At 32.6% G+C, this 20,392-nt stretch overlaps 1 protein-coding gene and 1 long non-coding RNA gene across 2 annotated transcripts in view; both read right to left on the bottom strand.

Moving 5' to 3' along the window:
• LOC126864413 (division abnormally delayed protein) overlaps positions 1-20,392 on the bottom strand; it is a 242,240-nt gene that overhangs the window by 206,233 nt on the left and 15,615 nt on the right. Inside the window, exon 2 of the mRNA XM_050615751.1 lies at positions 18,977-19,117. Within this exon, the coding sequence (XP_050471708.1) occupies positions 18,977-19,117 (141 nt within the window). The remainder of the gene's footprint in view (positions 1-18,976; positions 19,118-20,392) is intronic.
• LOC126864436 (uncharacterized) lies at positions 8,607-18,970 on the bottom strand. The gene is made up of 2 exons (XR_007689168.1): positions 18,082-18,970; positions 8,607-17,012 (listed from the first exon to the last, which is right to left on the bottom strand). It is a non-coding gene; the product is annotated as an uncharacterized LOC126864436 (long non-coding RNA).

Raw genomic sequence — 20,392 nt, 5'->3', positions numbered from 1 at the left:
ATAATAATAGTGACGTAAATCAAGATGTCAATATCAGGTGAGACATCCTGTATACTGTATAGAGTTACGCAATAATGAATCTTTAGACATTTGATTAAAAGTATAAAATAATTTTTATCCGATATATTACACTATGAATAATAATTTAATTTACTTCAAAACGATGTACGGAAAATCAAGATATCTTTCTAATCGAAATTACAATAAAACATATGTTCCAGTATTCGCTGTCCGTATCGGGACAGAGTGAAACTAACTCTGCAGGTTGCATATTCTAAAAGTATCGCAAGTATATCAAATTGGCAAGGCAAATTCCATGTGAAGATAAAATAGTGCAAAATATAGAGCTCGAAGAGTTGAAAGCCTCGTAAAATAAGCAACAACTCTGCAGGGAAATCTCGGATATTTTGATATATAAAATGTAGTAACTATTCATAAACGAGAAAGGATCGAATAAAAGAGCGAAATCGCGCATAAAGATTCAGTAAAAGTAAAAGAAAAATTTCACTGGCCGATTTAAGAAAGTGTAACACGTATCCTACATCTATTATCATCTATTAAAATAGAGTAAAATTATAATTGCGCATCGCAAATCCGTTAAAATTGAAAAATTACCGTTTACAATGGTATAAAATCATCAGTAATAAATGTAGGAATTTGTGCAGAAAAAAAGGACACATTCGATTCTCTTTCTCTTTAGAATTGGAATATTAAATGTAGAATTAGAGAATTAATATTAACATACTAATAATAAATACTATATTTAGAATTTCAGAAGTAAAATACCATAAATTATTACAACATTGTTTAGCAATTTTTCGCATTTATTTTGCCACTGTTTTACATTAACTTTTTCGTAACGAATAGATTTGTGAGAGAAGTAGAAAAGAATAAAGTTTTTATTAAGTTGGTGAATTTTTTGTTTAGTGACGAGACCATAAGTATTTTTTAACTGTCAGCTATAATAATTTTCCATATTCTATAAAAGCGATTGATAAGACAACTTCAGTAAGCTACAGAATAGTATTCTGTTAGTTCTAAAGTATAAAGGTGAAGGAATTTGACAAAATGTTATAAAATTTCAATAATATCTACTTAATTGTTAATTGTTGTATGCTGTTGTCTATGTTATTGTAGATCCTTGAGCTCATCCTAATAGCTTTCATATAACAAAGATATTACATATGTACAACTATAAATCTAAAAATGAATTTATGTATCTACTTTTTAAGTCATTTGTGAAACAATTGTTAATAACATGAACGCCGCGTATGCTCTCGAATTATTCTGTTTTCAGTTTTCACTTTGTATTCACTTAATTAGCCATACGCTCACACGAAAACTGAATTCAATTACTTATAATATTTGATAATTAAATATGCAAATAAATGACTAACTAATAAATACAAACAGTGCATAACCGTATGCACAGTACAACATATATATGATTATTCCTATATAAACGTACTCGTATGTTAATTTGAAAGATTCGTTATTATGCCCTAAATTGTAAATACGAGGTAGCAAAAAGCTGTTTGCCTCGAGTTGCTGAACAACTCTATCTTTGTTTGCATTAAATTACGAGCGTTCTTGCAAACTTGGTCATATTTGAAAATATGCCAAAAGTAGAACTTTCAACTAAGTTGTTAATTGACCTCTCTACTCCGTCAGAAATGAAGATGTGTGTGATAACTTCATAAACGTAAAGCACAGCGTTATAAAGTTTATAATTTTTTTGAAAGATGATCTTTCATCGATGTAATAAATATCTTTACGTTAGGTCGTATTTTTTTTTATATTAAATATGTATTCGTATTAAGTCGAAGATGTAGTATAAAAAATTGATAGATATACTTTTTGATTACTACAAAAATAATTTAAAGTAACAGAGCATATAAATTTCAAATACACGTGCATTTTGAAAAAAACGAGTACTAACGATAAAATTTTATTACACATTGTACGTTGCACGATTAATATACATAAATCTAATCTGATAAATAATTATATTTATACAAACACTGTTGTTTTAATTATTATTAATGCTACGTTTATCTGTGTAAAAAAGAAAATTTTCGTTCCATCTCGTATTTAAGGTTTTATCTTATGTATACTTCGTTCAATTTCGTGCTCGCTGATATATGTATGTGCAGTGAGATCAGATTACACACAACTTAAAACATGTGCCACACCTTTTGTGTGCCCAATTTGTCTTTCCACATCGTTCGTAAGAATCGTAGTCTCCGTCGCTATTATGTTGTTAGATTACTCATCTATCATGTATGTATCTTATAATTACAAAACCATTAGTCAACACTTGAGTAGTGACATTGACTCGAAAAACCTGCGATATGTATACGTGTGAACTTTCTAAACGGGCTTAAGAAACAATATTAGTATTCTTTTGCAGCTGTCACGCCCATTTATTTATTACTTTTATATCAAATACCCAATTGAAATTCAACAAAATAACTACGTATCTACTAATTGATCTATTATTTAATAATCTAACGTTTACAACAAAACAGATGTAAGAAATTATAAATAAGAAAAGAATAATTCGAAAACCTATAGAAGAGTAAGAAATGGATTTGTAAGCAAGCAATGGAATACTTAGATATAATTACATATCAATTTCGCCAATTTATTGTCGTAATTAATAATTTGTTATTGTTACAAAATTTTAAGTATTAAATTGTGAATAGTAAAACAAAAATTACAACCCAAAGAGACACACTTCTGAAGATATAAATAATATAAATGAACTTTTTCGATAATGTTCCATTTAATTGGGAATACATAATTAATTTTAAATGATCAAAGTAGCATATTAATCGAGGTTCTACGATATTTGAGATTCTCGAATTTTAAGATTTGTTTAGTTTATAATCACTTAGTGAAATTTGAAAATATTTCCTTCGTTCTTTACGAAGGTAATTCGCTATGCGAAGCTACGATTCACTGTGAAAAAAAAATATTTCTGATATAATTAAAAAATAATTTCTCCCCTTTTTTAAAGAATTGCTCTTAAAAACTTCGTTCTAAAAGGATCGATACCCGGTGGCGATGTTATATTATGCATATGAGCATATGAGTATCAATCCTCTTGGAACGAAGTCCTTATGAAGAATTCTTCCAAAATGTTCCTAGAGTTGTAGAGAATGTGACCTGAAAAGCTCACGGATTCCACTACAATTTTAATCTCTTTGAATTAAATCTCTACAGCTATATTCTGATGTTTTTCTACGGACGACTGCACACACTACGCTTTGATAGAGCTCTGTTGCTCTATAAAAGGCGTATTCGTATTTCTCCTAGTTTCGCTAATGTAAATTTGTCTGTACGAACTCGGTATCTTACAAATACTTGATAAGCTCGATCTTCAGGAAAGAGATATTTACTCAACCTTTATGTACAGTCTGAATTCTTCTTTTTTTGTGTGTGTTTCGTTACCTCAACGTTTTACGGTTGATATATGCACGGAAGATGTATTACGAACCAATTACTTGGTTCCGGTGTTCGTAATTAACTTTCTCACATTTGCAGGTGCTTAATTAGTTCGAATTACTTCGTCCATTTTTCATGCATTACAATTATTGATACCTAATTAATTCTGACAATGTTTATTTTAATTAGGATTTTGCATTTTCTCTAATGATAGATTCGCGATACATCCTGAGACCGAGAAAGGAAACTGAATAAACAGTTACGGTTAATTAACTTTTATGGGCGTATTATTTTATATAATAAATGTTTAGGTTAAAATTTTTATTTGAATACGACAACAGTTGCATCTTTTCTTCTGTAGCTTCTTTTCTATTAACGTCATAATTTGTTCAATTCAACACGCAAAAAAAACACAGTTACGTGTAGTTAACTTTGCAGAGTGAAAATTATATGTTTCAATATATGTATATATAACAATTCGACGCTACAGTTACTTGTATTTTAAATAAGTTCAAAGTGCTTTTTAAAACAAAGTTCGCTTTTCCCGGAATTATCTTACATTCGAATATTGCAGGCAGATTTCTTCGTTCAATTTTACAATACCTCCTATCGCCGGGTTCCGCCACAAACTAGGAAGGTAGTAAACGAAATCGAGTAACTAACATATATCCAGCAGCATAAAAAACTCGACCATTACCACCATCATATAGATATATACCTACATATATGTCTTTCGAGCGAGGAGCTCATCCGCCGTGACGAAATGGCCACTCCACCACTGTCGGAGATCCTTGATGTTGGTCAAGACGGTACTTAAAGCCAGGGGTTCGTTTTAAGGTTACGACTTGAGACTTGCCAAGATACGTAAGCGCACGCCACTACCGATTGCTATTCGAGAAAGAGTCATTGCGATTCCTCTTTTCTCGATAATTCAAACGTAGTTTTGTACTGCAACCTGGCCACGCAGCAATTGCATTTACAATTTATAATACAGGACATCTGCAAAGCTTTGCTCCAGTTTCAGTTTCAGCTTGCCCTTGTCAATTGGTACTAAAGATGGTAATAAAGCAACGCTTTTACGAACCCTGCTACATCAAAGTATATAAAATTTATAGAGATTTTCTTGAAATAATACGTACTTCTCGCATCCTAAGTTTTAAAACGACGAATATATAATTACCTACATGTACTATAGCTTTTGTTCGTAGTTTTCGATGTGTCTGTATAGCAGAGTTAAGTAACAGGTAATTCTATTGAAGAGGAAATGAAGTAAAATATAACGCCGATTATCCCAGAATAAGGAATGTTCCAAAAAGTAGAATCACTCGGCAGAAAATAAATATTGAATGAACATTAGTTTAGAATAATAGATCATGCCACTTTCCATTTTCCTGAAGATTGAGACGAAAATACTTCTCATCCGTGTCAAATTCGAGGAAAAATTGCACCTGAATCGAATTATTATGATACCTAAGAAATACACGAAGAAAGACTTGAAGCGATGATGCAAAATATACCTTGGGTTAAAATTGAAACAATCAAATTTTATTTTCTCTCATGCATCTAAGATATTTATGATTATTTTACGATTTCTAAAAATATTTACAAAATATCTGCTTCTCTGATTTTAGTAGACATTTAGATATTTCTTCACGAATATACAATACAGGTTCTGTTACTTGGTTATACCTCACTATTGCAACGATTGTTTGTAAAGTAATTTGTAAAAGCTGATAACGTATCAGTCTTGAGTCGTTACTCGATACATTTTAAACAGGTACGGAGTATAGAACATAATTCTACAGTGACTAAGAAAATATTTGTACACGCCCTTACTTCGTTTCCTACGAATCGTTATCGTAGAAGATTCTATATCTCATTTTAACAGGATACGGCAGAATTTCATTTAGTTGAATGACATTGTACTGAATGCTTAATTAAATGAACTCCTGCTGGTTGAATCTACGTACACTTGCTCGCGAAACACTTCATTTGAACACTTGTAGAAACCTTTTACGAATATATTATATTGTAAATACGTTGTACGAAACATTCTGGAATTTCATTAGCATTGTTATGTGACTCGACCAACATGTTTATGTTAATAAAGCTTCAGGCAAATTTGAAAATCTACTACTACGTAGAAGCTATATAGAAGTATATACTGTATTATTTTTCACAGATATATTTAAACAATCAATTATCCATTATATCGATGAAGCCTGAATATTTAATGGAACTATTCTTAACATTTATTACGTGTTTAAAAAGGTAATCCGCGCTGTGTATTATTTTGTTTACTAATATATATTTCTAGTAAATATCTTGTAGCCTCTATATACATTTTCAGATCAATTTCAAACGTTATCGATATAATCAGGGCAACCGTGTTTGATCATTGCGAGGACAAAATTTTCAAATATTTCACTAAATATATTATGCTCTTCGCGGGCTGTTCTCAAACAGCAGCGTAAACAAATTTTCATATGCGATTGATTAACGTATTTTACAAATTTGAAAATTGTACTTTTACGAAAAACTGACTTAACGTGTGTCATTCGCTTTGAGCTTCTCAGGGCGTAACAATTTTTCTACTCGAAGGTATCAAAGAACTCGTCGATTGAAGAATAATCATAAATACAAATACATACCAAATATTGTCCATTTATTTCCTACCAATCTCGTTAGCTAACATTTGGTAAAGAAACGATGTGTAAGTAATTACAGAATGTATCAAAGGCATGTATGAAGGGGTTTTATGTGTTTAGAAGAATTCTCGGTGAATCAATTTGTCTTGATACAGATAGCACTGACAAATGAATCCAGGAGTTGTGTGTACGATTAGCTATACGCGAATGATAAATGCTTGCTCGTTTATTTTGATCTTTTCATCGGATGATACTCATCTAAGAAAATGCAAATTATTTTGTATAGTAAAAACAATTCGATAATAACGCTACCTTTGGCATTCTCTTAGAGAAGAAGAGAAAAGAAGGGCATCAAGATCGTTCGTAGGTTGCTTTTTTCAAGAAAACTTGAAGAAAATGGAAACTTGAGTTATAAAGATGCAAGTTGACAGGAAGAAATTAATTATCCTTTTCACTAGATAGCTGTTCAAAGTTATAGTTACGTTAACTAACATCCAAGATCGTTAGATAGACGATTCGTGCAGAAAGTAATATTTCAGAAGCGCATTCTCGTATGTCGAAGAAGCAAAATGTAAATTTCTGATACGACGATAAATTACGTAGCTTACAAATTGACAGAGCCGTGTGTTTCTAGAACGATAAATATACAGTTACGAACGTAAATTTCATTTGGAATAAAGCAATAAACCTCCCGTAATTTATCACGGCGCGTAATAAATTACTAGTTGCTCCAAGCCAAAATCGTTTGACGTATTACTTTTTTGCTACGAACGCGAATTATACGCAGCTTAAGACGTAATGATATTGAGAAAATAATAGGACGATAGGTTTGTTTAATGAGCGATAAGTGATAAAAAATTGCCAGAGCGAACAAAAGGTATAAATGTCCTTGATAGGATTTAAAGGATTTCCTTGATAACCTTCATTAAAACAGAGAAAAGATTCTTTATATGGGTAGATTGAAAAACTGTCGTTTTAATATTTGAGATACATATATATTGAGAATATTTGAAAAATTTGTCGTTTTAAATATTTCAGAATGTACGTGGGACGCGACAAAATTTTATATTCTATATCTTATATTTTCGTTCTTTAGCTATTATAGCAAAATAATTAAACGACACGATTGACAATAATCCCCGAAATTTGTATGTAAATGTGTACATGCTATTAATACATTTCTTCGTGTACTACATTCCTTCGTATATCTGCTGATTATTACCAGAACATCATAGTACCCTCTTGAGATTAGTTGAAAATAGAGCTGAGACATTTAAAAACAAAATGAATTTGTTAATTTATTAAAACATGTGTATTTCATGACAGATAAATAATAGATACGTTTATTAATATTCTACATATATATACTACATTTATACAGAAAATGATTATTATCGAATAGTCGTGAGATCTTTTGAATTCATTATATGGAAATAAATTAGTGACTTGTCGTAGAAATATTGTTCGTCCACATCTTGTGAAATCTAAGTTGTTGTAAATGCTACAGATGGACTTTTTCTTTATACGATATAAAAATCACATTTATATCTAATTTGTTTTCTACATCGTTTGTATTTACATCGTATTTACATCCACTTCATAAATTCGTCAAAAGGAATATCTTTATTTATTGTATTTAGCGTATACAGAGACATTTTCAAGAAATATAATTCACCTTTATCATTTTATGTTCTTGAAAGGGACCAATGTACAATTTGCGACCAATTTTATAATAGTTGTTGATTGAGACAAATACGATACAAGAATAATTATTAACAGTAAACTTTGAATTTGTCTGATTTTCTACGTCATTTATTTACGTACTAAGAGGATAAAAATCGATTGAAAAGTTAGCAGGCTTCTTCGCAAAGAAATACGAATACGAATTGGAATATAATGGAAAAAGCAATCTACGAGATTTTTCCGATATAATTTTCCACAGACCTTGTACGGTTGTCTGGCAAGTCGAAGGCGACAACTACAAACGTATAATACAGGAAAATCAACAAGAGAGTAATAAAGAATGCCGTACCGTTACGTTTCACGCCATTATTCAATCTTTCAGATATTCAGAAATATGATTTATGTTCTCTGCCTTAGGAATCTGCGCTGTATTTCCCAGTTGCGATGGCTACGATTTATCGCTTCGCTACCAAACTTGTATTTTCATTCCCTTCTTTCGCAAAAAGATCTACTTCAGAAGTTTAATGCAACCGCGCGTAACCTGTGTCCATACATATTCAGCTTTGTTAATTTAATTTATGGAACTGTCATACAAAGTGTATTACGGTCACGTTGAAAGAAGTAATCGATCGTGAAACGACATCTTTCGAGCACTTTATTCATCGGTATGGTGATTTTACATCGCTTATCTTCTTTTTTCTTTTTTCTCCTACAGAAATAGGAATATTATGATCGTAACTTCCATTTTTAAATATGATTAACGGTAATTGTGATTAGCTGTAACGGAATAATATTATGAATGAAATATTTATTTACTTAAGGAAGTCATTATTCTTTTTTTTTTTTTTTCAAAATCCTAATCCGCACTTGGTGGTGTACACATCCGCTCAAAAGTATATGAACGTTTGCTTACTTTTTACAGAATGCAATTTAGTTACGGTATTACAAACAAAAAGAACCACAATTTCATCCTCTAGTGGCAAGCTAATGATCCGTATATACTTGAGCGCTTATTATTCGCCAATTTAAAATCATATTCTGTTCCGAAAAAAAAATAATTTTAAATGCTACGTTGATTAAAGATAGTTTTCTCTCTTTTGTATTATAAGCCACTTGAAAAAGAGCGCTGTACATAAAATTAATTTGTTTTCTGCGTTTAAACCTTGTCCAATGTTAACAATTTTACTACGATAATTAAATATCGCAAAATAGACAAGATTATGTTCCAAACACTCGATCATCAAATACTACTCTTCCTTAACCCTCTGAGTGTTCAGTTTGTACATCGTTTATGAGCGTTTATCGGTTCACGAAAGTATTCAATCACTTACGATAGCAAATTGTTTTGTACATATTATACGTGTTATATAAAATAATTTGAAATTTTCTTAACGCTATAATGAAGTATGTTATCATATATATATTGATGAAAGTTATCTAAAAATACATATGAAAGTTAGAAAATATTTATTGCGAATATGCAGTTACTGAAAGATTAGCATACAGTATGAATAACTATGTTGTAAACATATAATAAAAGCAATCCAACTAAATATCGAGACTTATTAATGTAATAAGTAACTGGCAAGTATGATTATATTAGTCATATCATGTCGTATGACTTGCAAAATTTTTTGTATAAGTGTTAAAATATTTTCACGAGCCACAGTATATATTTTAAACAAATTAACGACGAATAATCTCGAATTAACAGACTATATTTATAAATTTAGATTATTTATCTGAGAAAACTGAATACTATCTTGAAATTAATTACATCCCGATGCTCCTAGATGTTTGGTTATTTTAGTGAACACTCAAAGAGTTAAACACAGTCTACAAGAGGATTTTACACTTTCTGATCCTTATTAATCGTATTTTACATACATACATATATGTAATATAAATCGAGTATGGATATTAATTGAACGTCAATGCGATATTAGAGTGCAAAAGTTTTAAAAACCTGTTAATACGATTGTAGCTCTATAGTTCCCTAATACGCATTTATAATTAGTAACGCGAGATATTTGCAGTGAACGTAAGGAAACTGAACGCGCGAAGCGATTGAAATGAAATATTCTTATCCAGGCGCCGATTTTACTAATTGGTCACGAGAGAACGATAAACACACGACAGAGACAACCGAAACTGACGGCGTTGCGCAACGCCGAGAGAAATTTTGTCCGACGTTCTGTCATGAGTTTAAAATAAATTACTGCGATGCAGGCCGATGACCTGGCCCGCCCAACACGTGCAAAAATCTTTTTCTCCCTCCAGCAGCTCGCCACACGCGGAGCCGAAAACGTGCTCGGAAGAACACGATCCAAGAACGAAGATTCTTAATTGAGAATGCTATCGCTAAGTAGCGATTTCTGTTTGATACTTCGTTCCATGTTCCTTCGAGATTTTCTAATACTGTACGAATTCAATCATTTCGAATGTGATTCGATATTTTAGCCACTACATGCTAAATACGAGTCCGAGTTGTGATTTGTCGAATAGTTGAGAATATGAATTATATGTTAACACATTGTTTATTTCAAAGGTTATTTGCTTTTTATGATCTCCTAATTTAATCTAAGAGTATTCTTTTTAATTAGATTACTGATTAATTTAGACATAGGTACTACGTGAAAAGTGAAGTAAATCAGTTTTACATTATTTGTACATTTATATTTCTCATTTCTTATTAACGTTTTCTTTTTTTAATCCTTAGATACATGCTTTTAAACGTTAAACATATCCCATTACGCACTACTACCAGAAATCTATCAAATATTCTGAATAGCATTTAAATTCACATTAATTGATATTAATTTAAAAATTCGACTGAATATATTCATATACTTTTCACACAAATTTATTAAATTAGCTGATCAATTGTTGATAGATCGCGGATATTCGTGCATTTATGAATAAAGTCAGAGGTACAAAAAAGCACAGAATGCTTATAATATGCAAAGACGTACAAAATATTCGAAATATCCTACTCGATAAAATATTTAATGGGCGAAACAAATCTCCCCTTAAGTTCTATTTCTTCAATTACATTGATAAAAATATATACAAATCTACGAAATCTAATTGTAAAACTAGCGTACCTAAAAATATAAAACTATAGCGTATGCGTATAAATTCGAAGAAATTTAAATTATTTCAAATCACGTCACTAGCCGCAATCTTCTTTTAGCAAAATCAAAGGTAAAATTTAGGGATTCGCTATCGTCTCGAGCGGTCTATCGTAACTTTTCGCACTGCAATTATCCACGGAAATTCGACCCGACATAATTGAATCGTACAATTAAAAATATTACAAGCTCCGCGGCACTTAAGCTCGTAACTCTATCAACGATACCCTTTGCAGACACACGTAAAACATGAGTGCGTAATGCTTGCTCCGAGGACGTTGTCACGTTCGCTGGCAACTTTTAATCGTGCATTTAACCCTTTCCCATCCACGGATAAGATATTTCGTGACGCAACCTGTCTTTCGTGCGACACTTTCGACGGGATATCAGGCGTGTCTTTTCATTAACATATCCCAGACAAACTTGAGATATCTTGTCTTTCGAATTTTACTGCCAGAGACAGTTCGAAAGATATCTGGCATTTTCTATCTATTAGTCACCAAAGTTAATCCTACGATTCCAACGAAGGAAACTTCGCTTGCCTCTCATCGTAAGTATAAAAACTATGATCGTCCGATTTAGACATTCGAAAGACTATCGAAAAAATTTACGTAATCTTACCATCTTTTCTTTTTTTTTTTTTTCTTAATTAAAAGTTTAAGGTCACGTGCACCTTGCAAGATTATTAGCGAGCAGAATGAGATAAACACGCTTTATCTATACGACTATTGTAGATATTTGTACAAGTGAAATGGAAATGGAATTAATTATTACTATTTAGTTGTAACATTAATTTCTTACAGAGCATTGCTGAAGAAAATTATGAATATGTTTCAGACTTTAGACCGTCGATATCAGGGTTGCATAAGAAAGAAGTGACACAGAGAGCGGAGAGACAGGGCTATCTGGTTTAAAAGAATAAATAAATAAATAAAATTTTCAAATACTGAATAAAAGAAGAGGAATTATTACCCAATAACAAGACTACAATATTTAGAATCCTTGTACTGCTTTGTCGTATGAGTTACCTCCTAATGTAGATATCTCGTCTGTGGATACAATGGGTTTAACAAGAAACCGATTTTAACAGAAAATCAAGATCATCTTGTATCAACGGTAGACAGTCTGATGTTCAATTTAACAATACATACGTTTTGCATCACAATGTACTTCGTATTACGCGCACAGCAGACAAACACGATACAAATTAACTGCCACGGCATCCATTAAATATGCCCAAAACCAAACGAGCCGATCTCCGCTGCTCGATAGTCTTGATCCCAAATACTCGTTAAAATTTCGTTGAAAATGCGAGGGGATCGAATGCAACTGACGTGTACAAGCCGTAAATAGTCCGGAATGGAAACATTAATGTAATTCGATCTCGAGATAATTTTCCATATAGCCGGGCAAGACTCCATTGTTCTGCATTGTCCGCGCGAAACGTGTCTCACGCGTGTCGAGGCTCATGAATGCACCAGCAACAATAATAGCAACGCTCTCCTGCTGGGTAGAACTGCGAGTGCACTTAGAATCGCAGCGGTCGTACTTGTTGATGTTTTAACAACCCCACGTGCGAAAACGGAATGTAGAAGGCAACACTTTTAACCCCACTGATACCATCGACATTCTGCCTTTTAAAGGAATACATACCTGGAACGTGGGGTTCGCTCGATTTGCTCCAAGTCCGGATCGTTTTGCGGTTCGACCGCGACTTGCCAGCTAATTGCCCGTGTAATCGTATTGTTTGCGGTAGAAATATTAGTTACAGAAATGGATCGACTCGTTTTGAATCGATGTCATGGACCGTGTTCCGAGCTGAGATCGCTGCATCGAACAGTAAAGCGAAGGCAAGAATCAATCGAGTCTTTTAAAAGCCCGTTAACGATCGATTCCACTTTCTGTAAATTTCTCAATTTTGTTACCAAGATGCACGATTAACGTTCAATTTCGAAACAACAAACGATTTATTTCCATAAATTCGTTCATCGCAATGGTATGATATACCTAAATAGTAGCGAACTCTTCGTCCTCGGCAACTCTCTTAAAACACTAACATTCTCAAGTCTTAACAGGTCAAGATCATGTTGAGGCAACCGTGAGTTTCATAGCAATCGAGGTAAAGAAAGTACACAACGTTCTCAACTTTCATATCAACAGCGTTAATCCTCACTAAAAAGGTAACTCCGATCCGGTAGGTAGCTCAAAGGCAGTTATCGGCGACAAACGAGGACAAATGAAGACATTGTTAGAGAGCGTGTCCCGATACGAAACTCGCACCTTGCAAAGAAATAAATTTCTCGGCGTATTGTCGACGCGTAGCTAATCTCATTACGGCAAACAGAGTTACGGTACAGCTCGACAAAAGACACCCATACCCGCATGAACATTAGAATTGAATACGGCTAAAGTCTAGCCGCTTCTCTAGAGTTTTGTTAATTGAATAACACCTAGCGAGGTATCAACGCGTCCGTGATGCATCCACGATGCATCCGCTTTGCAACGGAGAAGTATGGCCGCAGGGTGAAACAACCTTCTCGCGATAATTACTACTAGCACATTGCGTGGCCGAATGGGCTGGCCAGTCTCAAATTCGTGGCCCGGAGGTTTCGTGCAAGCTGTACTTTCCATAAAGGGAGGAAGAGAGAAAGAGAGAGGAGGAGGAGGAGGAGGAGGAGGAGGAGGAGAGAGCACCGAACAGCATAGCAAGTTGCAATGCACGCACAACCTTATACGGATGCGAGAAAGCGAGCTCTGCCTCTCCCTCTTTCCCCTCCCGCCTCAGCTGTTAACCCTCCTGATCCGGACCGTGGAACCCGGTCCTGGACATCAAACAGGACCAGATATGCTGTGTTGCGGCGCCAAACTGGTGTATGTGCGACTACGCTCCACTCTCTGGACCAGGTGCAATCGACAGGTCGCTGCCGTTGCAACCGCAGGATAACGTTCGTTTATCGATCGTCGTGGGATCGGAAACGAATACGGCTGTTCAAAATCTTCTCGAGATCGTTGCCCATCTCACGTTACAACGTGTCTAATTTCGAAAATCTTTTGGCTCGCGATATTGCATTTTTATGTTTTCTCTGTTTTATTTCTTTTCTTTCCTTTTCTATGGAATGTTAATCTTTTCTTTGCGTGGGTATACGTATACCATATACATATAGACGTTCTTAAATTATTGCCAATATACAAGATATAATTTAAATGAAACTCTTTACTCTAACTTTTGCCTTTGATCTTATTATAAATATTTTATTGCCTGTTTATGTAACACAGTGATATTATATAAATTAATATAATAGTAAATAATATTAGGTAAAATATATTAATATGAAGTAAATAATATTTTTCAAATATACGAAATGATACGAAGATATCGATGTATAACATTATATAACGTGTTATAATACGCTACATCGTAAATTGCATTGATAGTAGAGTAAAACGTGCATATTTATAATTAGAGAAAGAATTTTGAAAGTTTTTAAATTAACCGTGTTCTAGGTTTGTTTCACAAAGAAATGACTACCACCCTTGCAGTGTCTTTTTACACAAAACTAAGATTCATACATATAAATAAAATCTAAATCAATATTATATTTCTCGTTAATAATCGTTCTGAACACTAACGATATGAAAGAACTGCAATTTTATAACTTATCATTTCGTATAAAAAAGGTAGATAATATATCTTGTTAATGCGTTTTACTCTTGAAAACGTAAAAACGCACGTCTTTACGCTTACACTAGCCATAGATACTTGCAATGGCTAAATCCTCTTAAGCCCAACGAACTGTAACAAAAGCATTACAGAACAATAAAGGAATCCGAAGTCAAAGAGACAATGGCGAACGAAGTTACTAAATAGATCGTCTTCGCTCCGCAAAGCTTTTCTATTCTTACGATGGAACGTCAAGAGAGAGAACCTACGCAAGAACTTCGCCAGGATTAGAAACCGACTATTTTCAGTTTATTTCTCATACTTCGCTTCCTATTCTTTTTCCTTCCACCTTTCTCTATTTTCTCCGCTTTTGGTTACTATTATTTTCCAAGCTACTAATATTTATTTTCTTACTCGTGGCATTCATAAACGATTTAAACTAGCAATTTAATTTCGAAATATCTTGAAAGATATCAAAACTAAAAGATAAATAATATATTTAGATCGAAACTTAATAAATGATTCTCAATTATCGTTTGGATAATTAAGTTTTCAACGTTTGGACAGAAAAGTCTCGAATTATCAAGTTAAAGGTAACAGGCTGGAATATCATAATGATCAATTCTAACGTAACAATGTTTCCGATATGTCAAATTTTGATGTAATATTTATTTCCTAAGGAACAGAAAATTTTGTATAAATAAATCATTTTTCACTGAAACTGTTGTTCAAATAATACAAAGTTGCATGTAAAATTCATGAATTAAGCAATTTTAAAGTGATCTACCGGTCCTTTACTCAAAAATTGCCAAATTAATAATTTCGATAGGCAGTTTCATCGAAAAATGAATAAACTAAAACGAATATATTATAAAACATAGAATCACAAAAGCTTCGATAAATCATATTTGTGCCAGTGACAATGAAAGCCACCTGAGTCATATATTTTTCGTTTCGAGATATTTAAAGTTTCGCGAATTCTGAATTCTGTTAACGACGTAACAACCGACTCAATGCAACGGTATCATCAATTGTTACTGCTTTGCAAAGATATTTTCAGATTGTTACAACGTTAATAAACGTAACTCAAAATGAATGATAAATTTATTTTTTTAAGATCCTCGATTTAGGTCACTTTCATAATCACCGACACACTTATACAAATCATTACGCGCGTATATGTTACATCTAACAAACTTGATAAGCGCGCAAATTTAAAAAATTGAAACGCATGACGCGAGACATTTTTATAAAAACTTTGCGAAACGATATTGTTTAGCATGTATTCAATATGCGATCACATACAGGGTTTCTTATACTTCTGAGAAGAATTCTCAGCTTTCTCCCCGCATCGGTATCGAATCGGGGAACTTCGCGGAAGACAATAGCCAAGTTTCGAGAGTTCGGCATTGCTCGCGTTTCTTATTCCAACGATCGCGTAGTTTTAGCTACGCTATTTCCCAGTTCCTGCTTACGAATTTAAATTTACCTCGACCACGCGTTTACAGAGACCATTCCGTGAAATTCAGCCGGAGACCCGTACCATTTTTACGTCATATCGCGAAGCGAATCGAGCAGCGAAGGAAAAAAGTCACCGGCAGAGGAATAGAGGGGTGAAAATGGAAAAGAGTAACGAAAAGGGACCGAACGAGGGTGTGGAACGCGTAGAAAGAGACGAGGGAAAGTAAAAAAATTTCGAAAGCTGCAACGCGAGCTGAACGTGTCTAGAAAGAAGACAGAATAGACGAGGGGAAGCTGAAGGGCACGCGTCAGGAAGAGAAACTGAAAGAAAAGCTAGGAAAACCACCACCACCACAACCACAACCGCTACCGGCATCGGCGGTACATCTATAGAGTATTGCTATCGAGAGCTCGATTCATATTTAGTCGCGCTCGTTCGTTTCCCGCCAAGACTTTTTCAAGCGGTTACGGTTTTTGCTTTTCCAGAAATTTTCCAACGATGCTGCTGGTAGGCATACTTTAACAAATACACAATTTAAGAAGAAGGAAATATTTGTGATTTACTAAAACTCGATGGATCATGAGCCTTTACAGTTGAAAGACATTTTAGTATCTTCGTTCCACCAATCCTTAATAATTAAAAATTAGATTCGTGAGAAACGAATTTGTTTTACTGTCACTAAGAAATAAATATATCGATATAAATTTATATTTTATGTCTTAAATATCTTTTGAAATAGTTGAACGATTACCTTTTTTTTTTTATTCGCACTCCAAACTCTAATTGAACAATCGGTGCATTTTTTCTGGAGTGAAACATCCCATGAATTTTTTATTGAAAGATATCAAAGTAATCGCCACATGGTCTAGATCGTTGTCATCATATCATTTTGTATATTTCATATATATATTTGAGTATGTATTTCTTTTTAAATGCGACGCCTATAGAGTTTACACGAATTGATCGTGTTAGAATATTTTCTAAAAGAAAGAAAATATTTTTGAATACAGAGTAAAGTGGACAAATTTATAAAACTCATATGCTGACTACGGATAAATATGTACGGATAGGTACAACAATATGCAAGGGTAAGCATACGTGTAAAGATAATGTAAAACATCAAACATAAGATATATTTCATAACATTTCGAAGATAAAACATACTTTTATTCAAGTTTCGCTTCTTTGTCCGTATCAAACATAAAGTATAAATGTCCTTGCCCTATTCACATGACACAAAAAGAACTGTGCCAAGAAAATTGTCGTTTCGAGCACAAAGGATTAAAATTCTTCCGCTTTACTCTGTGATAAAAATTTTTCGAATTTTACGACGCGAACGTTTAATTAAGATATTATGAATCGACGATGGACAATTATCTACATATTATAAAGTGAAGTATCAGATAATTTATTTAAACATAGGTAAATTACTTTTACACAGTTTCGTCCATAGAGAGCTCTATAATTTTTAACTGTGACAACAATATGCTCTTTATTTTAAGATATCATTCTGTAAATATTAAGTTTGAATTTAAAAATTTCGCATAGCTTTTCCTTTAGTCCTTTAATAATAATAATAAAATAAGTCCCAAATTTTTATCTTTAAGATGAATTTTCTCCGTCTTCGTTTTTCTTCCAACATGAATATGTAACACGATATCTAATATTATGTATCTGCTACTAAATAGACACATTTACGGTAGCAATGAAATTGATTAATTTACACAGGAATAAGATTCACAGTACGTCCGATCACAAATATGGTGATAACAAAGGGAAGAAGAAGAATTCCTAGCAAACAACTTAAAAGAAGAATATTCCGACGAGGATGAATTTAGTAAATCACCAACTGCGGTACTTATCCAAAGTCGTGGAGAAATGCTAGATCTAGATGGAAAACAAGAAGAAGCAATGGAGAAAGATAAGATGATAGAAGCGGTGAAGGGGATAAAGGAAGATAGACAGAGAAAGTGCGAGATAGGAGCGAGCAAGGGAGAGAAGAAGAAAGAGAATGTGCGCACGTTCCAGTTGGCACGTAAAAATAGTTACCTCGGTTTGGTTTTGCCAATTTAAGAAACTGTTTCGCTCAATCCCATTTCTGGAACTTTCAGCAAGGCTACAAAATGCCCCATTCGAACGAACTGTCGTTACTATGCTGTTTCTCTCCTTCCCACCCAATCAACAAAGAGAAGACAGATAGATCAACCTCGTGGTTATGGCAATCGCTCACTGCTGTCTGTTAATTTCACCTCACGAGAAACCTACTTGTTATCTTATGCCATTATTGCAATAGAAATTGTATATCGCTACAAGACAATGGGGGAACCAGGTTCATGCATAATTCGAAAAAAAAAAACAAATTTTGGAGATGAGAAATATTTCGCTATCAGGTGTAATAATTAAATTAAATATTATTCGCACATATAACAGTTACTTGTTCGGGTAAAGCACCTAACATTGTCAATGGCGAATTTAATGCATCGATAAGAAAATAATAAAAATAAAGAAAAATTGATAATGATGTTAATGATTTGTAACAGTATCTCAAATTTCCTCTTGAGATATTTTGGCTATCAGATTAAAAGATAAAGGCATACTCTGGTACATAATTAGCTACGTTATGAAACAAAACCAATTAAAAATTATAATTATTAATTCTAAAATAAATACAATATTGGTATTGACAAAATACGTTTCCAATGTTTATAACGATGTCTCGTTTTTTTATCTTGGACTACTTTAGATATTAGACTCAAGAGTATCTATAACAAATTAGATCCTTAAATAGTAATATATTGTAGCTGGTTTACGTCCTTTCGTCTTGAAACATATTCCATTAGAAGATATTATTTACAAAAAATATAACGAAAGAATATTTCCATTTTTTACTCGCTTGTTGAAAGGTTTTAATTACTCCATTTATAGTAGAATATGTTGGACTTACCCCTTAGTGCATCCGCCGTTATTGCCAGAAGACCTTGCAAACTTCTGCTGTGGTGATGGATCAAGTCATGAAAATCTGCCCTGGCTTGATGTCTTAACTGTTCCTCAGTCTCCCGGTTGCAGCACATGCCATCACAAGTTGCTGAAATAAAATTTGATGTTTAAGTTTATACCCAAAGTTCTTGAATACTTCGTCCAAGATACATATACATATAGGTAAGTTATATAATTACAAAATTTTCTAAATTATTTTATTAATAACAAATATTCTAGTAGTATTATTATGTTCTTACTTATGCAACGACTAACTTACATGGTAATTAAAATAGCAAGATTAAGCGTTATTTCTTTGCTGAAAATAATTATTAAAATTATTTTTTCTTGTAATAAACAATACAAAAATATGATTCAATTTAATGTTATTTACGCGTTATGGTTTTATAGTACATTGTAGCTCCTATTAAAGCTATATTTAATTTCTATTATCAAAAATTTCAACAATTTTTTAAACTATTCTTATTCTACCTTTCTGAAGGTAATAAATGTATAACATTAATTATGTGATTGTCATAGAGTAAGATGAGTGGAAAAGTGTGTATGTCGGGGCTGAGAATGTGCGACAGAGATACATGAAGTTTGCATATGGTAATTAAGAAAAAATTGTAAACCAAGTCCAATAAGTAATATATATGTATATATTCTACTCCTTTACATAATAGAAAGCCTCTTCTGAAAATATTATATCAAGAATGTTAATTTACATTAATTTCTTGAAAGTATTGTTTTGTAGAATATTGCACGGATACATTTATTGACAATAACTTTCTCAAAAAAACGATATGTAGGATAAGTCACTGTTTGTAAAATTTTACAAACATTAATTTGGAAAATTTAGAAAAATAAAAAGTAATTTTTATCGTCTAATTTAAAAATTTTATAATGATTTGCAAAAATGATTTTAATTTCGAACTTTTCTAACTTAAAAAAAATGCATCTTTTTAAACATCTTTTTAAAAACAGTGCATAAATTACACATGTATTAAAAAAATAAAAAACTACAAGCTTGTAAAATAATGTGTGTGCAGGTATATTATAAATTACAATCAAATGAGTATGAAAGAAGAAACAGACGCTTGTTTACAAATGAAAGAACAAATTAAGAATGTTTTCGTCGCGCCTTATCTTTTCTTATAATGATCAAGATTATCTTCGTATTGCTTTTTTTCACTTCATTAACAAACCAAAGTTTTTATCTACTTTCATTAATCATACCAAAATGTGTTACTATCTAATGTTAAAAAATTTGTATCTTGTACTACAAATTAAATAATCTAATATTTAGAAAAAATATCCTGTTTCCAACTGTTAACAATTCATATTAATAAATTTAAGAAAACTTAGATTGGCCATGACTATC

The sequence above is a fragment of the Bombus huntii genome, chromosome 4, assembly GCF_024542735.1.
Source record: "Bombus huntii isolate Logan2020A chromosome 4, iyBomHunt1.1, whole genome shotgun sequence".
Lineage (NCBI taxonomy): Eukaryota > Metazoa > Arthropoda > Insecta > Hymenoptera > Apidae > Bombus > Bombus huntii.
The sequence above is the reverse complement of the archived record's forward strand: the minus strand, read 5'-3'. Positions and strand labels throughout refer to the sequence as shown.